General features: G+C 38.1%; 2 protein-coding genes across 3 annotated transcripts in view; one reads left to right on the plus strand and one right to left on the minus strand.

Moving 5' to 3' along the window:
• Window positions 1-12,387, plus strand: part of WASHC3 (WASH complex subunit 3) — a 57,462-nt gene extending 45,075 nt beyond the window's left edge. Inside the window, exon 7 of the mRNA XM_083830538.1 lies at window positions 11,772-12,387. Coding sequence (XP_083686664.1) covers window positions 11,772-11,808 — 37 coding nt within the window. The 3' untranslated portion in view covers window positions 11,809-12,387. The remainder of the gene's footprint in view (window positions 1-11,771) is intronic.
• Window positions 329-21,987, minus strand: DRAM1 (DNA damage regulated autophagy modulator 1). 2 transcript variants are annotated; one of them, XM_083830462.1, is made up of 7 exons: window positions 21,228-21,834; window positions 12,000-12,067; window positions 10,627-10,769; window positions 7,098-7,275; window positions 5,971-6,029; window positions 3,907-3,999; window positions 329-1,728 (listed from the first exon to the last, which is right to left on the minus strand). In XM_083830462.1, exons 1-7 carry the CDS (start codon window positions 21,383-21,385, stop codon window positions 1,684-1,686), a joined length of 744 nt encoding a protein of 247 aa, XP_083686588.1. In that variant the 5' UTR covers window positions 21,386-21,834; the 3' UTR covers window positions 329-1,683. The 2 variants fall into 2 exon arrangements, with proteins under 2 accessions (XP_083686588.1, XP_083686589.1); XM_083830463.1 differs by lacking the exon at window positions 3,907-3,999 and having other exon boundaries at window positions 21,228-21,987.
• Window positions 21,988-27,738: the final 5,751 nt, after the last annotated feature.

Below are 27,738 nucleotides of genomic sequence, written 5' to 3' on the forward strand. Positions count from 1 at the left end.
GATATCATTTGAAATAACAACTTCAGGATTCTCATACTTTATTTTTATTGTGTTGTATTGTATTGTTCTTCATCTCTTTATTCCTAGCTTTCTCAAACTAAAGTATTTCTTAGCATGGCCTTCAAAAATAACACGATGTCAGTTTTTATGGTTGGTATACATTTTCTTGTGAGCACTTCTGTAAGGAATGTGTGTTCCTTGCAGGACACAATCAGCAAGACTTAAGTCTTACATCTAGTCTACAACAGATTTTATTTTCAATATGATCATAACCATAAACTTCTGCAGGATTACGTGAATAATGCAGAAAGCAAATCTGCCAGTAGAAAACATTTTTACTATTTTTATTTAGAGAACACATAAAGAAAACATGGACTTTTTAAGTTGTGAAACAGCTGAATTTAGTACAGTTTAAAATACACATTAAAGGAAATACCAACAGCAGACTAGTCTCAAGACATCACTTTCCAAAAGAAACATTTCTTTTATCTCATGGAAAATTAGCAACTCACAATCATGCATGTTTCTGCATAAACTGTAATACACCATGGCAAATTTGATTTTCACAGAACTTGATTGATAGGCAAGTGGTTAATGCATTAAACGGAGGTAGTGAATCAGTCCATAAAAGACCATTTTGCCTCCAGGTACTTGTAACATATGACTTCTCAGTTACAGTTTCATTACAGAAGTGCATTTATAGCAGTAACTATGCTATACTTTAACCACAGAAGCTGTCCAGGCTTATTTTTTCTTTTTCTTTTTTTCTTTTTCTCTATATAATACATGTATAACTGAATACCTGAAAACTACCGGTGTCTCTTCTCATTTTCCATTCACTCTCAGTGACTTTTTGGAGACCTCTTCATTCCATCATTGTGGGTTAAAACACAGACTTGAAAACTTCTGCTCTGTATTAACCAGATGGCAGTAAGACTTCTCTTTAGTAGATCCTGCATAAATATAAATTTTCTTTCTATTCCACAACAGTTCTAAGCTTCCCATGGTCAGCAATGCACAACAGGGAAAAAAGGGAGTAGACTTCTACAACATATATTGCAGTGACGATTTGAAAACATTTTTCAAGCAGTAGTTTAATCTTCTAGGATTCGTATTTGGATAGCATCCACAATCACAAACTCGTAGCATAGTATTCCAACCCACTAACTGCAAATCTCAAGTCTTGAAACAAAGATGCCCGCTTCTGCTCACATCTTCCTCCACAGTTCTTGCAACTTAAGAGCCAAAATTCAGTTTTAGTGTTGTCTAATGCTTTAGACATTCCAAACTATTTGCAGACTGTACGTTCTCAAGTTTAAAACTAATGTTACTTAGCAGACTATAACAAATGAATATATATATCTATATATGGCTATGTCCAAAAGGGAAGAGCTGAGAAGGTCCACTTTTTTTAATGACCTTGAAGTGCTGCTATAGATTACCTCTATTGCAGTATTTTTAATATATGAAACAGTATTAAAATTACAAAATTGTGAAAAAAAAAAAGAGCAGGAATATTGTTGCTAGTATTTAAAATGTTTTGGTAGATGCTGTTATAGTTGTTGCAGAATTAATGGCATGGTTTCTTTATAAAATTTAAAATCCTTGTCCCTCTGCAACATTTTCCATAAGTAAAAAGAAACCTAGAACATTCTTCAATATAAAATGTAATTTTCTTCTCTATCAGGAGTCTTCATGTATTTCTGTTGATATCCTTATTGAAACTCTCTAAAAGAAAAATAAAACAAGATCAGCCTAAGATAAATTAAGTTCTGAGATATACAAGGAGTACAAAGAGATGTAACAACAACAACAAAAAAATTCTAAGTGAAATACATACTGTGAGAAATTTTGAAAAATAAGAAAGGATTATTTTTCTTTTAAAATTAGGTGTTTGGTTTTCTGTGAGCACTGATTAAATGAAAAAGATGATAGAATCTAAAAAATCTTTGTCATAGTGAAAAACTGAGATAAGATTTCATGTTATTTTATAGCATGTAAATTAAAATGTATGCATTTCCTATGTAGTTTAGTTCTATTGTTTTCTCTTATTTATTACATTCATAGTATTTATATACAGTTTTACTTTTAATGTTGAACAGTTTAAGTTGTGTGATTTGAAGCAAACCTATTAACTAATTCAGTTATTCTAAGTACTATAGTATTGTCCGCCAATATGTATCTCCAAGACAAGAGTTTGGTGATAAAACAGATACCATCAGATATGTAGTCATCGAAGTGTGAAGGGCTGGCAGTAAATACAACAAAAGACAAATAGTAAATTCAATGATGCATTCAAGTCTGAAGGGTAGTTGAATATTTGTGTTAGTTTTGGAAGGCAATTATAGGCTTTTAAGATAATTCACTGTACAATTTTGAATTTATTTTTTATTTTTTCCTGCAGAATCTACCTTTCATTTTAATATTGGTCACCCCTTCAGTCATGGTCTGTCTACTCAGTATTATTAGTCAAAAGTAAATGCATGCAAAGATGTTAGATATCAGATAGAAAAATATGTGAACTCTGAGTCCTTAGTTGAAAACTGATTCCTGTATATGCTCATGAAAGTTATATACAGATCATACATGTATTAACTACTCCCATGCTGAGCCAGCATATGAGCACTTGCTTCTAAGAAGAAGCAAGTATGCTAATTACAAAGTTTTATGTGATCTCATGTCAAGTTTCAGTTTTATGGCAGAGGACTTAAGGGGCTCTCACTGTTCTCCCTCTCTCCTGACCTCCATCAATGCTGGCTATGGTTTCCAGAAATTTATCACAGCACCAGTTGGCTCACATATGTGATCCAAATTAGTTCTACAGTTATGCAAATGCTTAGATCGATAGTTTTTGTCTTTCAGCGACTTGCGTGAGGCAATGGTATTTGTGAAAGACCTACATATTGGGTATGATATCCACTCTGATGACAAATGAGTTAATTCATCTTTGTAGTTATGGTACTAAGCAGCATTTCTCAGTCTTTGCTACTTTAAGCCTTCTCCTTGAGTCTTGCGAAGATGCAACCAGGTTTTGGGGAAAACAAATATCCTTAAGTCTGAGAAGGGTATAGAGGCCTTGATCTTCCTAACACACCCGGGAGATTTTGTCCTCATATCCTCATAAGGCACTTATGAGCAACGTTTTTTTGATTTTTTTACAAGTTCTTTTGCCGAAGTTAAGTCTCACACATTTATATTTTTAGCATTTTGTATCCCTACACTGAGCCAAAAACCCAAGAAAATCTGCAGCCAGAACGTAGTAGGTAAACAAATATGTAAGGAGGGAAAGCTTAAGAAACTATGTTTAAGTCATATAAAAGTATTTTCTTTTTAACTAAGCTAACATTTTCTCTTCCTTAAAGTCAGATTTGATGCATCACCAGAAATCAAACTATCTGTAACACTGCTCCAGCTACCCAAAATAGAAGTTTTTCATGTTAATACTTTTCAAAAAGAATTTGATATTCTTCACATTGTGAGGGAACACATATGAAAATGTGTAATTTTTTGAAAGAAAGGACACAGCTTTAGTTGAAATACAATGCATTACCATATAAAATCCCTTGGGTAGAAAGAAATGCAGTTTTAGCTGCAGCATTTATTTTGGTACTATAACATTTTTAAGGGGCCTCTTTCTAGAGAAATGGTGTTAGATAAATAAAAGATACTCATTTATTGAATCATTTTCCAGACCAAACACCTATTAAACTGATTTGTAACACTGATTTTTATGTTTTAAAACATAGAGGAAAAAATATTCTTTAGGTAGACAGAAGTCAGTTCTTTGATAATTTTTTTTTGTATACCTTTGGCATTTTTAGCTCAGATAAAGAATAATAATTTTCTATTGCATTTATTGTTACAGAATTCATAGTTTTCAGTCTGCTAAAATATGCAGATACCAACCTGAAAATCTCTAATGAATGTTAAAAAAAAGAAGATAAAACCAAAGGCCACTGTCCATTCACAGATCGCACTCATGAAATGATAAGTATAGTCCTGATGGGATGAGACATAAAATAAATTTTCAGGAAAACAAACAAACAAACAAACAGAACAGATAAACAAAATAACAGTGTAATACTACAAAAATAGGCATAAGAGCTTAGGGCTCTGAGGCTCTGAAAAAGTTGATCCTTAAAAGACAACCTATGAGTTGAGAAAGGAATCCATACGCTTCAGATCATGAATGTTTTGGGGAGATGTGTGCCAAGCTTATATAATAGGATTCTGGTCTCTTGTTTAGAAGTTCCAACTCCACAATAATTTAACAGTAAAATTCAAACATGTAAAGACATTCAAATATATACAGCCTATATTACTAGAACGTCAAGGAAAAAATAAAAGCAATAACGAAACTAACAATCTTATAAGCAACATATACTCAGTAAAATTAAGTATGTTTTTTTCCTGAGAGAATTCATTGCATTTGTTTTACAAAATGAATAACTAACATTGTCACAAAATGCTATGCTGTTGTATTTCAAAGGGAAATGAAATATGATTTCTTAGGTAAAATCACTCATAGTTAGGTCAAGTCTTTATAAGGGTTTTGTTTTTTTTGAATGAGTAAACAGAGAACAGTTTCCTTCTATAAATTCAACAAACATACTGAGACTTATGACTTATCATCACAATACCATGTTATAAAAGTTAATACAGATTCAGTTTTAACAGACGGTAAATATATTTATCAAGGCTGTATACATCCCGTGAAGCAATGTCTTGTGCACCACTATGAAAAACAGTAGAAGGAAACTGCAATTAGCACTAGATCAAAACATAGCTTGAATATAATCTTCACCTGAAAAATATTATGTTCTTATGTGAAGGATATCAAAGTGTCGATATTCTTAAACTTTTTACTCAGAGTCACTGAGTTCGGTAACACTATCCCTTACAATAAATTCTCACATTGTTTTTAAATGGATGGCCACCTTATATGACAGTTCCTGACAAGACTTTTGTTTTTAAGTAGACCACCATAGAAAGACCTATGTAACATGACACAAACAGAATGAAAAGTGTTTCTTTACATGCCATCAACAAATATGACAAGTTTTTCAGTAAAAATAATTTTTAATCCTTGTGTCTCAAGGAAAAAAAGCAAACAAACAAAAACCCCAAACAAACAAACAAAAAAAAAAAAAACGAGGTATATATTACTAAGATCATCTAACTTGTGAAGAGTTATCTCACAGATGCCTTACCACTCTTTGGTTGAAGTACATTTACCAAGTTTGCTTTTATTAAACTCTTCAAGCAGACTAAATGCTCTGTGTTACTTAATTTGATTTTTGGAAACCTCCATGTGGCAAAGTTTGTACCAAAATAAAATTTGCCTTTTAAAAACCATCATTCTGAGAAGACTGAAATTAATTAAAATACTCGATACTCACTTTAGTATGCTTTAGCTTAAACCCCCAGTGTTTACCGCAGCAGTAAAAATTAATTAATAAGGAATGGTGGAAAAAGCTGAGAAAAACAGTGTAGTAAAAAAAACTCAGAAACTTCAGAATCAAATTGTTCCACCTTTGTTCCATGCGTGAAGTTCATCTTCAAGAATTATGACCACGAAAGGAAGTAGAACAACTCATTTCCAGAAAGTTTGTTTTTTTACACTTTGTTCTACTGGTAAGTTTCAAGTGCCTCGTTAAAATGAAAGTCTAACTCTTTTAAGATGTACCCATCCATGAATTTAACAAGCCACAGACAGTTTTCTAATGAAGAAATAACTGTAAACTAGTTTTCTGCAAATCAGTGACCTTCTGTTCTCAATAATGTACTATTTAAAGTCTCTGATGTGTTAGTAATGCTATACACTTCTAGTAAAGCATAACAGCAGACCCTAAATAATACAATACTGGATGTCTCTGATGTATTAGTAATGCTATATACTTTTAGATAAGCATAACAGCATACCCCAAATAATAAAACACCGGGTAAGTTGGCTACCTAGTGGGATTTTACCTTTTCACCTGGAGTCCAATCAATTTTCGTCATCGAAATTTTTGAAGCAAATACAATCACTGGTGAAAAAAACAGTGTAAAGGAAACTACAGAAGTTTAATGAGTAATAATGAAAATGTCTGCTTTTAAAAGACGTCTCAATTTCCCCCTTCTCTAACACAAAAGATCCTGAACAATCAGAATATCGCATCAAAGTATTAAGAAGACAAGTAAATGAAATATGTTATTTAAAGGGAACTGATAGCAATCCAAACATATTTCTGAATAAAGGTTTCTAGGGGCTCTTCCAAGTACAGAGGGTAAGGGTAGACATCCCAAAGCTCAGATCACTTTCATGACCGAGGACAATGGCAGCAGAGCCCTGCATTGTTGGAAGGGGAATTAGGTTGGTTTCCATTGGTCCACAATAGGTCCTTTGATATATTTGTATAATTTTCTCTCAGGACTGCGGTCCTCTTTAAAAGCCTCTTCACAGCTACTGAAATCAAAAGCAGACTGTAGCTGAATGGCTTATATAACGATCTGTTGCAACCCTTTTTTGACATTGGCCGATCACCTGGAGTCCAATAAAATCACTGGGATGATCCTAATTTCAGCAAGATGTGGTAAAAGCCAGTGTGTTGAGTGTTTATCTAGGGGAGGCATCTAATGAAGCCAAGCACCAACAAACATGATCCAAAGCATCTACTTAGGCTTAAAAGGAAATCTTGTATATGTCAACTGTATTTTGTATTTCTGTGAATTAGGTTCACTTCAGAAGTGGTGCCCCCTTTTTGCAGGCCTTCTCCATACCCTCCCTAAAATGAAGGAAGTTGGGAAGTTGGTCTGGCTGACTTTCTGACGTTCCTTCCTTTCTGAATTATCATATAATACTACAAGAACACCAGGGCATTAGATTTAAATATACTGCTGAAAGAAGAGTTACAGCTTTTTAGAATGACCCTGAAGCTCATCTTTATGCTATTAATACTGTTTTGACACGCTACATGCATTATAATGGCAGAAATATTAGAGGGTCCTAAGCAAAGACTGAAACCTCATTTCATCTTTTATCAGCAATGGTTTAACTTAAAAGGAAGATCAAGAAGCCATAAAGGGAAAACTGTGAGATGCACTGTAAAGGATACTGGGAATGAAAGCAATGCATGATATTACAGATATCGCCATCCTTATGTGACACACAAAGTAAGTGTTCCATTGTGGACAAGACTTGTAAGAGATTATAGATTGAAGTGTTATGTATACAACACCAGAGCCAAATGCCACCAAAGCTCCTATGTCATGGACGCTGGGAACAGACAGCTCCTGGAAAGAGATTCAACACAATGGTTAGCTGTTACTAATCGTACAGTGGTAGGAATCAGTGAGCCCTGAGAAGATGCTCAGCATGTAGAAGCAGCAGGAAACTGTCCCTTCTAACAGTCTACACAGGGAAGATGAAAGAAAAAGGAGAAAGAGTAGCTCAGAGAGGTAAATTAACCTTGGCCAAAGCCACCAGGTAAAAGCTAAAACACAGAAAAGCATAGAACAGTTTTAATGCTCTTCAACAGTCAGTCATTTTCACCTACTGTTTTCACAAGCAGGACCAGGCTTGTGTTTTTCTTAAGAGGTTCCTGTACTTCTTTTCCCTTTGCTCTGCCAAAGATTTTAATCCTTCTGTGTTGAAAGTTGAATCTGCATTTGTGTGGCCATACAATAACTAACTAGTGGTCATTTTTCATAGCAACTGATCTAAACTGTGACCACTGCAGCTCTGTCCCTGCCCTCCACTGGTCAGCCACAAGACTCAAGGAAATGAGTCAGCAGAAAATTAGTTATATATTTAAAGGGGAAATAAAAGTGTTACCTAAAATAAGTTCTTGATATGAAGGTCTTCCTCTGTCAGTCACTTGAATTATTCAGCCCTCCAACTCTTTCCCACATCACCAGTCACTTTTATTCAACTTCCACAACATGTGAAAGAGTGTTTAAAATTCCAGCATCACTACATGTGGCCTATATTTTTTAAAACCCTAACTACGGAAGATTCTCTCCTTTAAAACGCACACAGGTAAAATATCTGGTAACAAAATAGATGAAGATTCCCAAGAAATTGTATTCTAAATGTTTCAAAAAAATATGAATTCTAAGTTATGACACCCTGGAATCCAGTATCAGACAGATAAATTAGCTTTAAAGCTCTACTCTGTCACCAGAACATAGCAAAATATGTGCTATGATCTGACCTACTGCAGTTCTATTTTAATGATTCATGAAAACATGTCTATATTCTCTCATTATGTATTTTAATATCTTTTCTGTCAGGAAACCACTGATTTCTTTTTCTTTTAATGGTGATTATATTCACATGCTCTATTTTATTTTTTTTCCTGTGCTTTTCTTTCTCATCATTCCCCTCTATCTCTCTGTGATGTATTAAGTTCTCACAGATTTTTAAAGCATGTTTCTCACTAAGGTATTTCAGTGGCCTCTCATCTATACTTGCATTTTCTTTTCGTCTGTTCCATTTTTTGCCTTCCATGCAGAACTGACAGCATTTGGTACGGAAAGCATTAAGTAAGCTTAACTGCTGGCTTTTGCATTCAGCCCTGTATACAATACAGGTAATTTTTCTAAGAGAGCTCTCACTCTTGCTCCTATCGAACTGCCAAAGCTTCCCTAAAAAAACAAAAAACAAAACAACAAAAAAAACCACATTACACATAACACCTACAGAACCATGGGAAATCTTACTACCTCTGGTGTGGTAAGCCTCCAAAGCTTCCTAGTCAAAGATGGGGAAATCTCTCCTTAATCGTGTGTAATGTCTAACTGGCAAAAGCAAACCTGCTGAGACCTGGGTTTCTGCTTTGCTTTATTCATGAAGGCCTACGGGGCTTTTCCTTCTATATACAATTATCTTCTCAAAGCTGTCCCTCCACTGTCTTTTATTCCTACATTTCAAGCATTGTATTATTTAAACCAGAGAACAAACACCTCATTCATGATCATTACTTAATTTCTCAGAAACTCTTTTGCTTTTAGAGAACCCACTCCTAGAGTTTTCTACCACGCATATTCTCATTTTTGTAAAGTGTTCAGAGAGCAATACCACCAAAACCCCATACTGCCTATCATACTGCACCTTGAAGCAAAAGCTTGAAAAAATTTCCCTTACAACTAATTATGTTACTTAAAATATTAATCACAAGTAGTGTTAGATTAGCGTTAGTAAATGCAAACCTTAAATATTTCCAGTAATCTTTCACACTGGAGTCTTTTTAACAACCTAGATATTTTGCTAGGGGAGAGAGAAAATGAAGTGATGCCCAACAATGTCAGTCAGCTTTACTAAAGTACTCAGGTATGAAGCTAGCTCACCTGCTGGGGAAAAATAAGCATTAAGAAACAACCAAATTGTACACAGGAATATGAATTTCCTGCATGATGCACTGCTAGAGAGACTAGGCTGAATGTTAAAGAAAACTTCAAATTCCAACTTTTCTTTTATCTTCTGACCTGAAGCAACCATCTGACCTTGACCAAGTCTCACAGCCTATTCATGTCTCAGTTCTTGTGCTGGTAAGTTGGGTTAAGTGTACTGTTCACTATACAGTTAGAAGACCTAAGACTTGCAAGCCACCATTTCTAACTTCATGGGCAATTAAGCATGCTCAGATATTTGCTAGATTAAATCCTTAGCTAGATAGGATCCTTAATGTGTTCTGAACCTTTCCTACAAGCTGCACCTAACATGCAAAGTAAGATCAAAGCAAGAGAAGGAGAAATTAAGAGGCAAACAGGCAATGACAGCCAATAAAGATTAGGTAAGAAGTAATGCTATTACTCTCAGTGAACCTCTTTTGAAACTTTAGGATCAAGATCCCTACTTCCTTGACCCTCCCAAATTATTTTGTGTGCCGTATTTGTCTTTTCCTAATTGAATCTGAGTGTATTTTAGTCAAGCAACACTGTCCCCTGTCATCTGACTTCTTTTGTGCCACATATAAATCTAACCAGTAAGGGTACAGATATTTAAAAGTAGAATAGTATGCAATGCCTGTAGAGTTTGCTACCCACACACAATGCTTGGAGGTAAAACTAGAAACAGCAAGATACCAGTCTAAGATAGAAAGGTTTTTGTCTGAAAATACCACGCAAATGACCTGCAAAATTGTATTGGCTGCTGAAGCCCTGACAATGTCTATTTTCAATTTCTCTGTATATTGTCAGGTCACCATATGACAGAACAGTCTTTACCAAAATGTTCCCCAAAGTAGACCATTCTTCAAAAGAAATAATTCATCTCTTTCCACAGATTTCAAGGCAGTATCTCAAACTACCTGCCAAGTAAACTTCATTTGATTCTCAGATGAAGAATTTATGATATTAAACTGTTTTCTAGTACAGACATGTTACAAAATAAGCAACACCCCTTACTGACATAGCTATACAAGCAAAAAATAAATTAAAAAAAAATAAGATTAAAAATTTAATTTACAATGATAAACCAAATCTGTCATTTTAAAGCTATTGAAAATGTCAGAACTAAGAAAGACATCCTTACTCCATTTGCCCAGTATCCACACTGAGATAACGTTAACCATTCTGATCTATCTGATTTTTTAACTGCTAAAACAGTTTTAGTTTTATTTATGATAAGATTTATAATCATACCTGAAAAGTTGCAACTATGCCCATTCCAGTACAACCCATCAATCCAATGCATAACGAGAACATGTTGCACGAAGACCTAATAAAGTGCGATGACTCATTTTGCTTCTTTATTATTAAATATCTGATATACATTGTAATTACACCTGAAAAAAAAAGTATTTTTTCAATGTTCACATATCACTTACACTTCAATACCTTGCATTGTAACACATTTACATACAGAATAAAATTATAAGCATAATGTAATAAATAATACTGCCTTAATTTTGGATCTTCACATCTTAAACTCCACATTGCTGCAAATCAGTTCAAGAAAAAATTATTTTAAATACCATATTAAATACCAGGCACTGGCATTCCACATCAGGAACAGCTGTTACAGGCAGAAGTGGAAGAATTCAATCTGCTCTGATATACACTCTTGTACCAGAACTACATCTCTTTAATAATGGACATCCTGAAGAATTAATATATTTCTCCAGCATGTAAACAGAAAAAAATGTAACTAGCTTTGTATTCAGAAAATATTCAAGAAGCTTTTGGCCAATTCTGGCTATTCTTTAGTATAACGGAGGCCCCAAACCACTACTCATAGATTTTATTGCAGCCCACATGACCTCAATATGCAGTTCACTCCTGACAAAAACCTCTACTGAATTTTAAGATCGTAGTTCATCAGGATATAACAAGCAGTAAACTGGATTCCATGAAAAAAAAATACTGTAATTCAGATTGATAACACAAAACATGGTTTCATTCTATCTACAGCTGGAAGAATAAATCATGTAACTTTGTTCAGGTACTGAGATGCTACATGCAATGCAACCAGACAGTGTGACTGAAACAGATTCTTTGAAAAGGTAAAATATGGGATTTTAATTTGCATGAAGGCCTTCACAGCCTCTATATATACCTTTACAGAGTTTTTCATACTCCATCCCGTAGAAGCGAATAGGAAGTCCCAAACCTCCTCATTCAAGGTCAGCAAAAATTTAGTGGAGTAGGCATCTTCACAGAGGAAGCCAAGTGTTGCTTCAATACTGTTTTACCTTGCTGCAGCATTCTTTAACCAAATGTCTCTCTATATCAAAGATAAAGTTGGTGCACACTAATTATGCCATTTTTCTTCCTCTTTTTATTTCCAGTTACGTTGACTACTTTGCACTGATGAGATGCTCTTGAGAGACAGAAGCGCCTCCAAGGCTATGCTTCCCCAAGCACCTGGCCCTCTGGATATGAATTCCATCTAGCTCACATTACCACTTAAGTGTGGAGTACTTTTTCTGCAGAACATTGTGTGGACTCCAATACAGCAGACAATAATTGTTAGTTTACATTTCTTTTCTGTGCTAGGCCAAGTAATGTATACCTACCTAAAAGTGCTGAAATATTAATCATAAAGCCAAAGATACCACTCTCAGGAGGTTTAGTTCCAGTGTCACTAAAGCAAGAAGAGAAAGAAGAAATTAAAAGTTATTTGAGATCTGTGAAACACAAATGAGACACATACATGAAACCTCAAGAGAAATGTAACTTGTGTGAACTGCTGTTACGTAAGACATTTAAATGTATAAATTGAAATGTCACCTGCTGCATGCTGAAGCTATATTTGTAGTACTGAATCTTTGTTTTAGAAAGTAATAACAATTTTAGAGCACAGTATTTGAATTGTATTCCTTCATTTTCTCTATGCAATATGCAAAGATGTGAGAGATTACAATACTGTGGTCATGAATTACATAAATGATAATATAAATGTTATTTTAGAAATGACATTTCTTTTATCCACTAAACTAACACTGTGAAATACATATCTAATGGCATTCAGTATCCTAAAATGTTAGAGAATTTACACTTACTTTCCTGATTTCATTGAAAAGACTTTACCCCAGGAGAGCAATTGTGTTCCAATGCCTAGGAACATCCATAGGCACCATTTAATTTTCTAACGTACGTACAGCATAAGAGGACTTTCAGCCCAAGGTGTTATCTTTCACTGAAGCAAATAGCCCTCACAGGGGATAATTAGGAGTTCACTGGGCCAGACAAATGGAGCATACGTAAATATATATAGGTGAAAAATGTCATATATAAAAGATGTATGTTATGTAGAAAATGGAATACCTTCATCACAGAATCCTTTTCCCTCTTTTTTCCCTACCTATTTGCAAACACCCACACAAACACCCATAGCAGAGAATGCCCTTGCCTAGCAGGAAGGGCATACTCCTGGGAGGATGTGGGTTCAAGTCTCCTCAAGCAGGATTCCTTTATGCTGAGAGAGAGTGAACTATGGAAAAAAGAACACTGCAATACCGTCACCTCTTTGTGTTATTTTTTCTTTTCTATGGCACAGCCAGATGAGAATATCTGAGAACATCAGGCTCTGTTTGTCAAGCCAATGGAAAACGTAGCTCACGAAGTCTTATACAACTTGGATGTGAGCTGAGTTTTTAGTTACTCACCAGTACTAAGAGGCTGTGGGGTAACACACTCACCAGAACTAAGATGGTTGGGCATGTAACCAGAGGCACCCAGGGAACTTTGCTGTCAGAAGTGCAAACAGGTAAGGATTTTAGCCTGTGCCAAAGTTCAGTGGAAACTGAACAAAGACTCTGAGAATGAAACCTTATCTTAGTTATATGATGAGACAAGTAGGTACTAGCTAGAGATTTTTCACGATTCAAGAAGATAAATCCTCTTCATTCCAACAGTGAGGTTGGATTAGATTTTAGTGCCAAACATCTGAATGTACCGCTGTGTGCAGACATGACAGGTGCTCATCCTGAATGCTGGCGCTTTAGTACCCAAAAGAGAAAGCTCTCTCTACATAAGCAAATATTTTTAAAGATTTTCACGATTTTGTTAACTTCAAGCTAGAAAACTATAACCATATCAAAATATCTTTTTTTTTTTTTTTTTACAAAATCACTTTCTCTCTCAATCCCCTTATATGTCACAGAAGCATTTGTGTAATCAGTTGCTAAGGTGATTTATAAAGAATGGGAGGAAGCTTAGAGTGCAGGAAGAATCCTTTTCTATGACAAACTGAAGTAAAATGAAAAAAATAAAATCTTGTATTTCTTTTTGATGTGACTGGTTCCAAATCCTCAGACGACAAAAACTTGGGATGCCTAGGCTTTTATACAAGTTTTTACAACTTCTCAAACATTAAGAATCCCTACTGACATCTATTTTCCTGTTGCAATGCTTTCTGAAGTCTTGTTACAGCTTGTACTCTGTGTTACTCATTTCTCTGATAGTAGAATTGATGAAAACAATAGGGTGACTCTCATTTTTTTTGTTTCACATTTCTGAAAATTGTCTTAATCCTCACTTCATTTAGCTGATTTTTTAACCTTGAACTTCACATCTTTTCCTCATCTTTCTGGAGTGTTTTCACAAATACCAATAAGGGCTTCATTTAAACAGTGGGCTACTTGTGACAATCTTGAAGGACTTTTGCAAATCAAGAGACTACTCTATGCTAAGTACAGGATTGTGATCACTTCAAAGCTTCTGAAGGGCTTTAGGTGAGAAGAGAATGGAATCAACACATGCAAAGAAAGCAGCCATTTGAAGTTCTTGGAACACTTCACATCATAAGAGCAATCCAAATAGCCTGAAATTGCATTGAACTCCAGTCATTTTTTAATTAAACCTGTTCTCAAGCTAAAGTTTTACAGGTGAATTTTGCCATTGTTAATTTTTAAACTCAATAACCTTTGACATTTACTTCCAAGTAATTTCATACCAAGAATATTATGTCGTATCTGTGATGTATTTACAAAGTACTGTACAGGATTTTTAAGGACACAATCTTTCTAATGCCATATTTTCTACTAAAAATATCCCTAAGGATAAAGGAAGACTTAGTTACATTCTTAGTTTACTTCTGGCCTACTGCTTTGGAGAAAAAAGAAAAAAAAAAAAGAAAAAGAAAAAAAGTATCATGTAGCAATTACTGGTTTTTAATGAAACAAAAAAGACACATACTGGACCTGGTGCTCCCCAGTGCAGACAAACTCATTACAGAGGTTAAAACTGGAGGCAGTCTCTAGGCTGCAGTGACCATGCCCTGGCTGAGTTTGTGATCTCAAGGAATATGGGCCTGGCAAAGAGCAAAGTCAGGGCCTTGTACTTCCAAAGAGCAAACTTCCAGTTGTTCAAAGACCTAGTGGACAAGATCCCCTGGAACACTGTCCTTAGGGACAAAGTTGCTGACAGAGCTGGCAACTCTTTAAACATGTTTTTGTTAGAGAACAAGAACTCTTCATCCCCCTGTGTAAGAAAGCGAGCGGGGAGGGCAGAAAACCAGGAAGGCTGAGCAAAGATCTGATGGTCAAACTGACGTGCAAGAAGGAAATGCGCAGGCAGCAGAAGCAGGGACTTGTGGCCTGGGAATAGTACAGGGATGCCGTCCCTATATGCAGGGATGCAATCAGGAAAGCCAAGGCACAGATGGAACTGAGCTTGGCAAGGAATAACAGATAGGGATTCTACAGGTACATTGGCCAGAAAAGAAAGGCCAAGGAGAGTGTGCTCCCTCTGATAAATGAGAAGCGAGAACTGGTAATGACAAATATTGAGAAGGCTGAGGTACTCAACAAGTTATTTGCTTCAGTCTTCACAGGCATTCAGTCTTCCCAGGTCTCTCCAGTCCCTGAACCTCTAGGCAGGGGCTGGGGGAGCAAAGTCTCTCCCACTGTAAGCGAAGAGCAGGCTCGAGACGACCACCTGATGAAACTGAACAGGTACAAGTCTATGGGGCCAATGCCATGCATCTCAGGATCCTGAGGGAATCATAGAAATATAGAATATCCTAAGTTGGAAGGCACCCACAAGGATCATCAAGTCCAACTCTTGGGTCCCCAAAGGACCACCCAAAAAAAAAAAAATAATAAATCAGATCATGTGTCTGAGAGCATTGTCCAAATGCTTCTTGAACTCCGGCAGGCTTGGTGCCGTGACCACTGCCCTGGGAAGCCTGTTCCAGTGCCTGACCACCCTTCCGATAATGACCCTTTCCCTCACACCCAGCCTGACCCTCCCCTGTCCCAGCTCCATGCCGTTCCCTCGGGTCCTGTCGCTGTCCCCAGAGAGGAGAGCTCAGCGCCTGCCCCTCCACTCCCCTTGTGAGGGAGCTGCAGGCCACTGTAAGGCCTCCCCTCAGTCTCCTCTTCTGCAGTCTGAACAACACAAGTGACTTCAGCCGCTTCTCATGTCTTCCCCTCTAGACCCTTTACCGCGTTTGTTGCCCTCCTTTGGACAATAACAGTTTTATATCTTTCTTATACCGTGGTGCCCAGAACTGCACACAGTACTTGAGGTGAGGCCGCACCACCGCAGAGCAGAGCGGGACAATCCCTTCCCTCAACCAGCTAGCAATGCCATGCTTGATGCACCCCAGGGTACGGTTGGCTCTCCTGGTCACCATGGCACACTGCTGGCTCATGTGCAGCTTGCTATCAACCAAAACTCCCAGATCCCTTTCTGTGTGGCAGATCTCCAGCATCTTTCCCCCCCGCTCCAGCCTGTACGTATAGCCAGGGTTTCTCCTTCCCATGTGCAGAATCCAGCACTTGCTCTTATTAAACTTCATATTGTTGGTGATTGCCCAGCTCTCTTATTTGTCTAGATCTCTCTGAAAGGTCTCCTCACCCTTGACGAAGTCAACAGCTCCATCCAATTTGGTATCATCTGAAAACCTTCAAGTCCTTCATCCAAATCATTTATGCAAACATTGAAGAAGACTGGTTCTAACCCCGCTAGGGACAGGTTGACATCCTGAAGTAACCCTGGTTACAAGAACCCTCTGGGCCTGACCCATTAGCCAAAGGATGTTATTTCTGTTCCCAGTGACACTCTGCTTATTGTCACTGGTCCCCAGTATTGGGCTGCAGCTATTGTTTACAAGATTGTGTGTTTTATTTATTTATTTATTTATATTCAGCATGCACCTTCAGGACTTGATAATGTAAGCCTTTAGGTAGAGCTAATATATCTTAATATCTAGTATTATTGTAAAAAGTAGACAAGCTTTCGGATGTGCAAGCTGTTCTTTGAGTGAATCTACATTCCATTTGCTAGGGATAGCTAGGTAGTTCTTGCTTAACTAGCGCGCCTCATAACTGTTTAGCGTAAGAAAGCATCCTGATTTGAAAAGTGGTATGAGGAAAAAGCTGGTATGAGAAAAACATAGTGCTATGAACTGAACTATTAGAGAACTGAACTAAACTATTACTCTGAACTTGCTCTTCTGGGTGAAACTGGTGTCATCCTCCTGTATACAGTGCAAATATTTACTCTACCATCCTTCAGCTTGAAACCTGGCAGGCAACTCATAGTACAGGAAATCAGTTCTCTAAGATTTCAGGAGCCTTGGATGGTAGAAAGCCATTTTGATATACTGTTTCAATGGGATCGGTGTGTTCATAAAAAGATTTAGGTTCTGTTAAATTGCTTTAAATTGCTTTTCAGTAGAAGTGTGTTCAGGCAGAAATTGTTTTCCTGTTTCCAATATTATTTTTCTTGCATGATTGATGTCTTCGTGTATCTTGTTTTGGCTCAGGGTCACTAACTGCACAACACCAGACACAGCAGACGTGGGATGGTAGAGTGACAGTGCTTCTGTTCCTCAGTAGGGAGGGCTGAGTTAGACGTCAGCAGACCATAACTTGGGGACATAGATGGTTTAGGGCAAATAGCAATGGAAAATGTGTTGGGAGTAGGCTATGGAAGGTAAACAGTGGTGGATTCCAGCAGGTAGAGGGATTACACCTTTATCCAGGGCACTCATAGCCCTGACCAGCCTCTCCTAGGACCTCCACTGGAACACCTCTGCCTATGGGCCAGGAGCTCCATTTAATCTCAGAGTTGGGCTTTTGGACCCTGCTTTAACTATGCTGTAAATGCATCTGCATTCAACCCCATCTCCAACCCCGAACTGGCTGATGGAGTTGCCAAACCTCTCTCCATCTTATTTGAAAAGTCCTGGCAGTCAGGTGAAGTCCCTGGTGACTTGAAAAAGGGAAACGTCACTCCCATTCTTGAAAAGAGTAGAAAGGAGGACCCAGGGAACTACAGACCAGTAAGCCTCACCTCTGCGCCTGGCAATATCATGGAATGGATCCTCCTGGAAGCAATGTTAAGGCACATGGAAGACACGGAGGTAATCTGAAACAGCCAGCAGGGCTTCACAAAGGGCAAATTGTGCCTGACCAATCTGGTGACCTTCTACGATGGAGTGACTGCATCAGTTGACAAGGGAAGACCAACCCATGGACTTCTGCAAGGCCTTTGACATGGTCCCACATGACATCCTGATCTCCAGATTGGACAGATATGGATTTGAAGGGTAGACCATTCAGTGGATAAGGAATTGGCTTGAAGGCCACACTCAGAGAGTGGTGGTCAATGGCTCTATGCCTAGATGGAGGCTGGTAACAAGTGATGTTTCTCAGGCATTCATCTTGGGACTGGTTTAATATCTTTATCAATGACATAGACTGTTGGATCAAGTGCACCCTCAGCAAGTTTGCAGATGACACCAAGCTGAGTGGTGCAGTTGATACTCCAGAAGGAAGGGATGCCATCCAAAGGGACCTGGACAAGCTTGAGAAGTGCGCTGATGCGAACCTAATGAGGTTCAGTAAGTCCAAGTGCAAGGTGCTGCACCTGGGTCAGGGCAATCCCAGATGTGAGTACAGACTGGGAGAAGAACTCACTGAGAGCAGCCCTGTAGGGAAGGACCTGGGGGTTCTGGTGGATGGAAAGCTTGACATGAGCCAGCAGTGCATGCTTTCTGTAATTCTATGATTCTACGATATGGAAAAAATACTTATGCTCATTTATCTGCAATGATGCGTAGGTGAGCCCATCATGGACAAGATGAGGAACCCAGTATGAAAATTACATCATTTGTGTCACTATCACGTGGCAGAATTCTTCTAGGTCCAACAGTCTTCTGAAGAGTTGAAAGAGGATAAAGTAAAGCAGATGGAGAACAAATATTTTGGGGCCAAAAGACTCATCATCATCATCAAATTTTCTGCATAGACATCATAAACTATTTAACACCAAACTGAAGCCTTAAATTTTTAAGGTAGGAAAATTATGTTCTGACATCAGCACAGTTTCAATGGCAAATGTTGATGTGGTCTTTCTCTCACTGTAAAAACTGTCACATGGTAAACAAATATAATTAACAAGTTACCTCAAGGCATACAGAGGTTACTTGAATAATCTAAATAAGAATTAGACAAATGTTGAACTAAAATTTGTCTATATTGTTCTCCTTTGTCTAACAGGAATTTCCCCACACAAATTGTATTTCATTTCATTTAAGACATTGCACAACTGAAATCTTGCAACATTCTTCCTCTTTCTTTTTATCACTCTAAGTTTCACTAAATCACATTCTTAATCCCATGATTCATCTTCTTATGCTAAAGCAATAAAGTACAACATAAGAATACAAACTATGAATATTGGCCTGAGTACACCGGGGGAATCATCATATTATTTCCAAGTGCACCTTCTATGAAGATCACATGCTTAGATCATATGTCTTTAGAACTATTAATAATTGTTCACCAGCAGTCAATGTATATCCCTAGTAAAAATGTACTAGTAAAAGAATTTCAAATAAACAAGATTTCTTCTAAAAAAAAAACTTTTTACTAGCAAATGCTGTTTTTTTGTTGTTGTTGTTTGTTTTATTATTTTATTACTGACACAGTTTCATCCATCTTTTTTTTTTTTTTTTTAGGGTATGTGGATATTTACAGTGATTCCTTAGTTAAAGTATAAGAATTATTGTTTTGTTTTGTTTTGGTTTTTTTCCATTTAGATATTACCTGCACGGAGCTTCTTATTGATTTAACTATGGCAGTGGTGACACCTTCATCAGAGCTTTACAGCTGTGACTTCTCTGTTTGGTCTACAACTTTTAAGAATCACCCTTACAAGCAACAAATGTGTGCTGTCAAAAACTTGACTGTAAGTACAGGAATTTTTAAAGTAAGTCCTATTCATTCATGTTTCATTCAAGAACTTCGCATAAGCTGCAACAATAAGAAACACCATTTGTCAAATTTCTTACTACAAAACCTCAAAGTCCTTCAGAACACAAACCATGTACTGAATGTGGACACAGTTGCATCAAACAGTTTATTTTTCTTGGATAACAAGGGATAAATTGCACTGGTTACAAGCACTTCTGTGTCAGTATGTAATCATGGAAGAGCAGAACTGTAACCACTATTGTTAAGGCAGTAGAATATTTTTGCACATACAAGAACAAGGCTTCCTAAGAGCCGAGTCCAGATACGGGCAGATAATCTTAACAAGTTTTGCTGACATAAGCATGAAGTACAGCTTTCTTTGGCTCAGTTTGAATGAAGCTCAACTATCTTGTGGGTTGCAATGTTATTTGCACCATCTCACTTGCTTATGATCATAGACCTGAAGCTTCAAGCAAATTTAAGAGTATGTACAACTCAAGTTATCAGTCTTAAAAAATTATGCATGTTCATAGGTTCTGTCAAGGAATTAGGTCTAGAATTATCTGAAACATATTTGAAAAGCTTCTTTAGATCCTTTATATATCTGAAACCATTCTTGGATTTGTGTCTCACCTTTAATCTGTTAAGAGCTAAATGCTAGCAATTTCACTATTCAGATTTAAATGTTAACTAAAGCTATATAAACAATGATTTATTCAAATCTGTGCTTAAATGACTAAGGTTAGAATAGAATAGAATAGAATAGAATAGAATAGAATAGAATAGAATAGAATAGAATAGAATAGAATAGAATAGAACAGAACAGAACAGAGCACTTTAGTCCTGTTGGAAGCATCCTACAAAGATCATAAAGTCCAACTGCCTGACCTCCTCAGGGCTAACCAAAAGTTAAAGCGTATTATTGAGGGCATTGGCCAAATGCCTCTTGGACACTGACAGGCATGGGACATCAACCACCTTGCTAGGAAGCCTGCTCCAGTGTTTGACCGCACTCATGGAAAAGAAAGTTTTCCTAATATCTAGTGTGACTCGGTATCAGGAAAATAGATGTTAGAAAAAAGCATGCCAGTCATCTCTTGGATAGCCTTTTACACCCATTGTTGCTATGCCGAAATTGTAAAAACGCATGCCTGCGTGTCTCCTACAAAGCCTGTTGGAGGTCTTCAAGTCACACCATCATCTGCTGCACTTTGACCCAATTCTGGAGTTATGCAAACAAAACCCTACATGTACACTACTTATAACTGAGTGGTCAACTTACGTTCGTACGCCCATAGCATACCTTGGCTCCAGCCAAGAACTTCAGGCCCCGTGTGACAGACGTGTTGAGACCCCAGGTTCTCTGGGGGGTGTTGAGGCGTGCTGGGGGCTGGTGGGCAGCAGCACACAGAAGCCCCCCGCTCTCCCTCCCCACCTTCCCTTGGCTGCTCTCTGCAATCTGGGGTGCCGGTACGGCCGTGCCAGCGGTGCCCCCACACCCCAGGGGGCTCACCACCCCAACCTCGAGGGAGCCCCCCGGCACCTGCCACGCCTCAACCCACCGCCCCTTCCTGGTCCCCTGTCCCCCCTTCTCACCTGATGTAGGGGACGAGGGGCTCGACGTGTCCCGCCAGCACGGCGATCACGTAGGAGACGATGAAGGCGGCCGAGGACCAGGTGACGAGCAAAGCGGGGACGAAAGCCACGCCGGGCATAAAGCACAGCATCGCCCGCGGCTGCCCTGCCCGGGGCATCGGGGCGGGAGCACCCCGGAGTCTCTCACACACACACACGCACACGGGGGCACACCGAGGGCTCACGGGGCACACGCACGCACCTCCGCCCGCTTCCCACCGTCCTGCCCCACGCGTGTTTTTCCCCCGCCAGGCAGCGGCGCGGCGCTGCCGCCTTTCCCCAGCGGCGCCGGGGATCCCCCGCCCCGTTTCCCGCCGCCTTCCCTTCGCTTTCGGTTCCCGCTGAGGCAGCGCCCTGGGGGCGACGGGAGCTCCGCCCTGGCCGCGGCTAACGGCGGCCAACGGCGGCTAATGGCGACCAACGTTGGCCAACGGCGGTGGCGGCGGGGAGCGAGGGGCCCAGGCGGGCCCCTCGGCTGCCGGGAGGTGTCCGGGTTTTAACGGCCTCGGTTGGGGGTCCCTCCCCGTGTACAAAACCCGCCCGCCCTGGGCTTTCGAACACACCTCGGCTTGCGAATTTCCTGGGGGTTGGTTCTTCACACGCATTGGGGAAATAGTTTTAAGTCAAACTCACACCGCTCTGTGTTTTCGCTTTGGTTTAACCTGTCAAGTTTATTTCTGTTTGCTTTGACATTTCTTATTTGTCTGCATTTCAGACTAACATCCAAACGCACGGTCACCATTCCGAAATGAAGACAAAGCACCCATAATCTGTTTCATCTCCTTGAACATTTCCTGTGAGTTCTGCCTGCAGTAGACATTCCGTGTACTGAAAACATCGTGAGTTAGAAGCCGAGTACTCTCCAAGCCTTTGAAGATGCTAGGAACCGCCAGAAATATAATAAAGGCACTTAGGACAGTGTGTAAAGACAGGAAAGTAATCACAAACTGTTCTAAGGCTGGTAGTGGAGGTGTGCTATATTCAACGCCTTTTGGCAGTAGCATGTTGCTCACATTCTTAATGTGTAACTCGAGTCTAATAATTTACTGATACTTCGTGATTACACTGGAGCACTTTCAAAAAAAAAAAAAAGCCCGTCCTTTCTGTGTTGGGTAATTCTTTAGTACTACACTGAAAGACAGACATTTTAGATATAGGGACTGCAAGGACCTGGAAAAATAATTTTAAAAGATCATATTTAAACTTTCCATAGATAATCTGGTTTAGTAATTTCAAGCGGCAGAAATTTCTGGCTGCAAGAAAGGGTCTATTTCTTTTTGAGCTAGTGATGCAAAAGTAATGGGTTGAAATTAATATTTAAGCTGCCTTAATATATACTGATTTTAAGCTTTGTGTTTGATTACCCCTCAATGACAGGTATCTTTGTTTTGTTCCTTGAAACAAAATATTCCATTCAGGCTCTGTATCCAGCCTCTTCAGTAAATAAACGGACTGCAGAAATGTGTTGACGTTAATTGTACTTATAGAATGATTTTTTTTTCATCAATCACATAGTATTCCATTTTGTTTCTTTATAGAAGAAGGATTAGATTCATTTTATTTTACCTCAACAACATTTAGGTGATAACATTAGAAAAATATCACGTTTCGCAAAATCGCATTATACTAACTATAGTTTTGTAAGTAGTAGATAACTCACTCTTGAGTGAGAGTTGAGTATTTAAATTTTTCACATGACTTTTTGCAGTGCCTGGACATTATTTGGGCTGAAAGAAAAAGACACGTCTTTGGCTCAAGCAGGTAGTAATTTGCTGTATGACGATCACTAGCAAAGGCACTTTGCTGCTATGTAAACATTTATTACAGGTCATGTGATGTTTCTTTATACATTTATTGTAGGAAGCAGTCAGAATCAGCACATAATCTGTAAATGATGATCTTTAAATTGTTTTTGTAAACAGCATTTTTACACTGTTCTTTAGAAGATTAGGAGCTGCTAGGAGTAATAGACACAGGTTACTCACAAACATGGGGGGGTCATTTTATTTACTCGGTTAAAGAACATCAGTGTGGTATTTCAGGGATTGTATTTTGATTTATTGTGCTTTGGACTAATTATATTGAAACACCATGAGCATAAAAAAATAAAATAACTGTGGTCTTCAGTGTTACTGTACTGGATTTAACAAAGTGATTGGACTACTTATGTTTAAAATTTTTGTATGATTTTTTGCTTTTTAGTGTAATATCATATTAGAATTATTAGAAAAATAAAGTTAATGTACGCAAATAGTAACATACATGTCTGTGAGTTGAAAACATATTAAGATAAAGGAAATAGTCACGGAAGAGATCTAAAATAGATTATGCCGATGGTATTTGTATCCCCACTTCTATTCTATTTCATTTGCAGTCCGGTCTCCATTGTTTTTATATTTATTGTATACAACTGTTTCCTTTATCACTTTACCTTCTAAGGAAAGTCAGGTTATGTCAATTAGCAGAGGTGCATAAATGGTTCTTCTGTGCAAAGTGTCATGTAAGAAGCTCATGGCTTTGTTATATCACTTAAATAGCACTCTTAGATACCTAGGGTTTTTAGATATTATTTCCTAGTAGAATCATTGTTGCCTTGGCATCTCCAATTTGAGACCAGTTATATACTGATTTTCAAACCAGCTGTCCCATCTCTTTACCATTCTGCTTCTTCTGCTGTCCATAACTGCATTTTGATCCCCCCAAACGTACTTGTTACTTGAATGAACTCCTGCTGCCTTGTGGGTGGTACTCCATGGACTTTTTGACCTGTTGATGAAATTTTTGTTTATTTTTCATTAGAAGACATTCTCTTTCTTGGTGAATACATGTATAGCTAAAAACAATCTGTGGGGAATTGAAGGGACTGAAGCAAGGGACTGAAGCTGGGCAATCACATTCTCTAGTTGCCTAAGCATCCCACTTTGACCATTGATAAAAAGAATATGGAAGAGTACCTTCTAAATCTAGACAGATTAGTTGCATATTTCACTTCTCTGGTATTTGTATCTGTCAGATCCAGACCATTTTTTCTTCTGAATCCATTCTGGCATTTAAACAGTGGAACTGGGGGGTGTTTTGGACTGGCTTGTAAGTAGTCCTTATTTCCTCTGAGTGAAGCTAAGACAGGCACTGCAGTGGTTGTTCTTGTAACAGCATGGTCCTGATACCGATTTGCTTTGTTCCTTCCCCTGTTATACTTCATGCACTTAAACTCCTCATTGTCTGAGAAGTCTGCAAGCACAGCTGCTGTGCTCTTGCAGCCAATTCTTGAGAAAGCAAAGTGTTTGGGCAAGTAGCAGACATCAGAGTGATCTCTAGCTGGAAAGATTTAGGCTGTGGTAGTTAGATAAGTCAAACAATGTAGACACAAGTTCAGTATATGTGCCATTCACCTCTTTTCACATTGCTTATAAAGAGTAACATAAATAAATTGCGTAAGTTGCACTTACAAGAAAACTATTTAAAAATAAGGGTATGGAGAAGCACCATAGCTTAATTTAGGCAGATGTTGAAAGATATATAAATAAATGTCCTGGTTTCAGCTAGAATAGAGTTAATTTTCCTCCTAGTAGCTGGTAGGGTGCTATGTTTTGGATTAGGATGAGAAGAGTGTTGATAACATGCTGATGTTTTAATTGTTGCAGAGCAGTGCTTACACTAAGTCAAGGACTTTCCAGCTTCTCGCTTTGTTCTGCCAGCAGGCAGGCTGGGGGTGCAGCAGGAGCTGGGAGGGGACAGTCAGTCACGGACTATGCAAACTCAGTGGACAATAAAATAAGAAAGTGAAGTTTGCAATGTATAATTCTGAGCTTATTTCTTGTAAAGTGATATGGAATATGAACGACCTACTTAGAGGGCACCCCCTCCCCAAATATGTTGGTTTCTCAGTATCTTGCAAAGCAGTCAGCCAGATCCTGTGGAGAATTGCTATGGCAGCTTTTACTTCCCTGATTTAATAAAGAACTTACTGGAAGAGGGAAGAACAACTGAGATGAGAACATGACAGTGATGAAAGTCTGGAAGTCAAACAAGGGAGAGGTTACTTACTGTTCAAAATCTTGTGTTTTACTTGTTAGTAGCTCATCAGCCTTTACCCTTCAATGGAATGCTTAAAAATAGTTATTAACATCTAGCAATTCTTTAGCAAACCCTACGGCAAAAACAAGTGATTTTTGTCTAACATCATGTATTTTTTAAATCTGAGTAAAGGATATCTACTAAGTATCCTCTGGCCATCATACACAGGCATTCAGAAACCTCAAATAAAATTGAAAACATAGCTTTATTTTGGCCTGCTACTTCTCTGTTCTCCTAGCACTTTCATCCTTTCCTTAAACTTGAAAGTGTTTCCAGTGAAAAACAAAAAGCTTTAAAAAAAATCTGCGATAAGATTACGTTTAGAATACAAAAACATAAGGTCTGCAGATTTTGCACTCAGAGATAATTTGTTGGATTTATTTATATGTAACTAGACCCGGATATCTAGGGAGCTCCTCTGTAACAACACTTAGGAATTCACAAACTTATGACTGCTCATAAGCAGAACTAGATCTTCCCAGGGAACTGTGAGAGAGAAGAGGAAGAACTTGTTGCTTGTATCGACAGAAGCAGTGGATGGTTAAATAGGGAAAAGAGGGTGTGACAGCTGTGCAGCAGTTGGCACCACTGTAGAAAAGATAATATAGACTGGAAAGAGGAAAGCAGTTGCCAGCAACAGGTTGTGCCAGAACTGGATATTTACAGGAGAAATCAAACACACTACCTGTAGCTTCTGTAGAGGAGTGTAGGAAGGGTTCAGGCTGGCTTGTGGTATCTCTTCCTTTCCCCGGTGGTCACATGCAAGTTCTGTAACCATCTCTCAGTAAAAAAACACGCGTAAGCTATTCTCATTTCTGATTGAAATTGATTGCCAGTTCAGGAATGGCAGTAATTAACATCTTACAAAATCTGTGAAGTCTTATGCTGTGATGCATTCATGCCATTACACTTCTGGCAAGTAGTGTGCTTTAATTTTAAAATAGTTGTCAGGTGTTATCGTTGAAGAGAAAAGATGGCTTATTTTGCTCAGTTTGTTTTGGTTCCCTCTGTAGTTAGCTAGACTATATCTAACCAAATGTCTAACCACAACATAGACAAAGATCTCTCAGCTGTCAAAAGGAGCAGTCAAATAAAGAATATTGCCAAGTTCATAAAGAACTAGGAGAGGTAACGACTGAGTTGCAATTGTGTAGTTTTCTAGAAAAAAAAAAAAAAAAAAAAGGTAGAATCTTCCTGTAGTAACAGAACAGATTTGGATTGATATCTCTGAATAATACTGAGATCAAGGAACTTTTATTCCAGAATTTCTAGAAAAGATTAGTTCTCAAAATGTGTATTTTAAACTCATTTACTCCCTGTTTTCACTATATGGCTTTTTAAGTGATTGTTTTCAAAATAAAGGGTTTAATGGGATAAATCTCTGCTTCCAGAATGCACAAGCTGTAGACCAATGTGGGCTATCAGCAGCAAAAGAGAGAGAGGCTGTTCAGCTGCAGATAAGGCATTCTGCAGTGGCTTTTTGCTCCCTTGCTCTGAATGAGATAGTCAACATCCTGAGGCATGCAGTGGGTGAATTTGTATCTAGTATTTTAATTTGGCTCTACATTTTTAGAAAAGAACATTTTCAGGGAAAAAGCAATCATTCAAAGCAAAAATTGTAGCTTTTTATGCAGCTTTGCCATCTGAGAGAATTACCTTTGCAGTTTGCTTAGTGGAACATGGTAACTGACATTAAGTTGTTTGGTGAAGAGGGAGAGGAAATGATGAACCTCATGACCTTGAGTTCAATTAGGATGTGAGGGGTTGAAAGAAATCAGAGTCTAAATTGAGAGAATTTGATAAGTACTAGAAAAAGCTATAAAAAATATCTTTTTCTCCAGGCCATAGCCTCCACTGTTGGAAGTGGCTAATGATGTGCTTTGTCCAACATAAAGCTTCCAGGAAATAGGCAGTGCCAACTGCTGAAAAATCAGATTTTTTTTTCATATATTAAACTAGATTTGCCAGAACTGGAATCTCTGTTCAGTTTCAGAGTGTTGATTGGTCTGTCTTCTCCACAGAATTTTGCTAAATCTTGAATTTTCAATTATTCCTTCCTGTTTATACTGTGCATAGCACATTGTTGGCCTTAGTGTTTGCTCCTTTGATAAGCTTAGTTGTTTTGTATCTGGTTACAAGGTCTAAAATAGCCACAGAGAGCAGCCACAAAAGCTTCAGGGTAACATTGTGAAAACTGTTTATGTTGGAACTGTTTGTTCCAACCTGATAACATACAAACTTAGTAAAATGTAATTTTACAAAACCTAAATATTTTGTCCTATCTCTTTTGAGAATGTCTTTTCATTTTTAACAAGCTGTGTTTTCCATCCTTATTTGGCCTCTGCTAATTTCCTCCATGGTTCTTTGATAACAAAGATTTGTGCTTCATAGCAAC

This window comes from Anser anser (genome assembly GCF_964211835.1).
Source record: "Anser anser genome assembly, chromosome: 1".
Taxonomy (NCBI): domain Eukaryota; kingdom Metazoa; phylum Chordata; class Aves; order Anseriformes; family Anatidae; genus Anser; species Anser anser.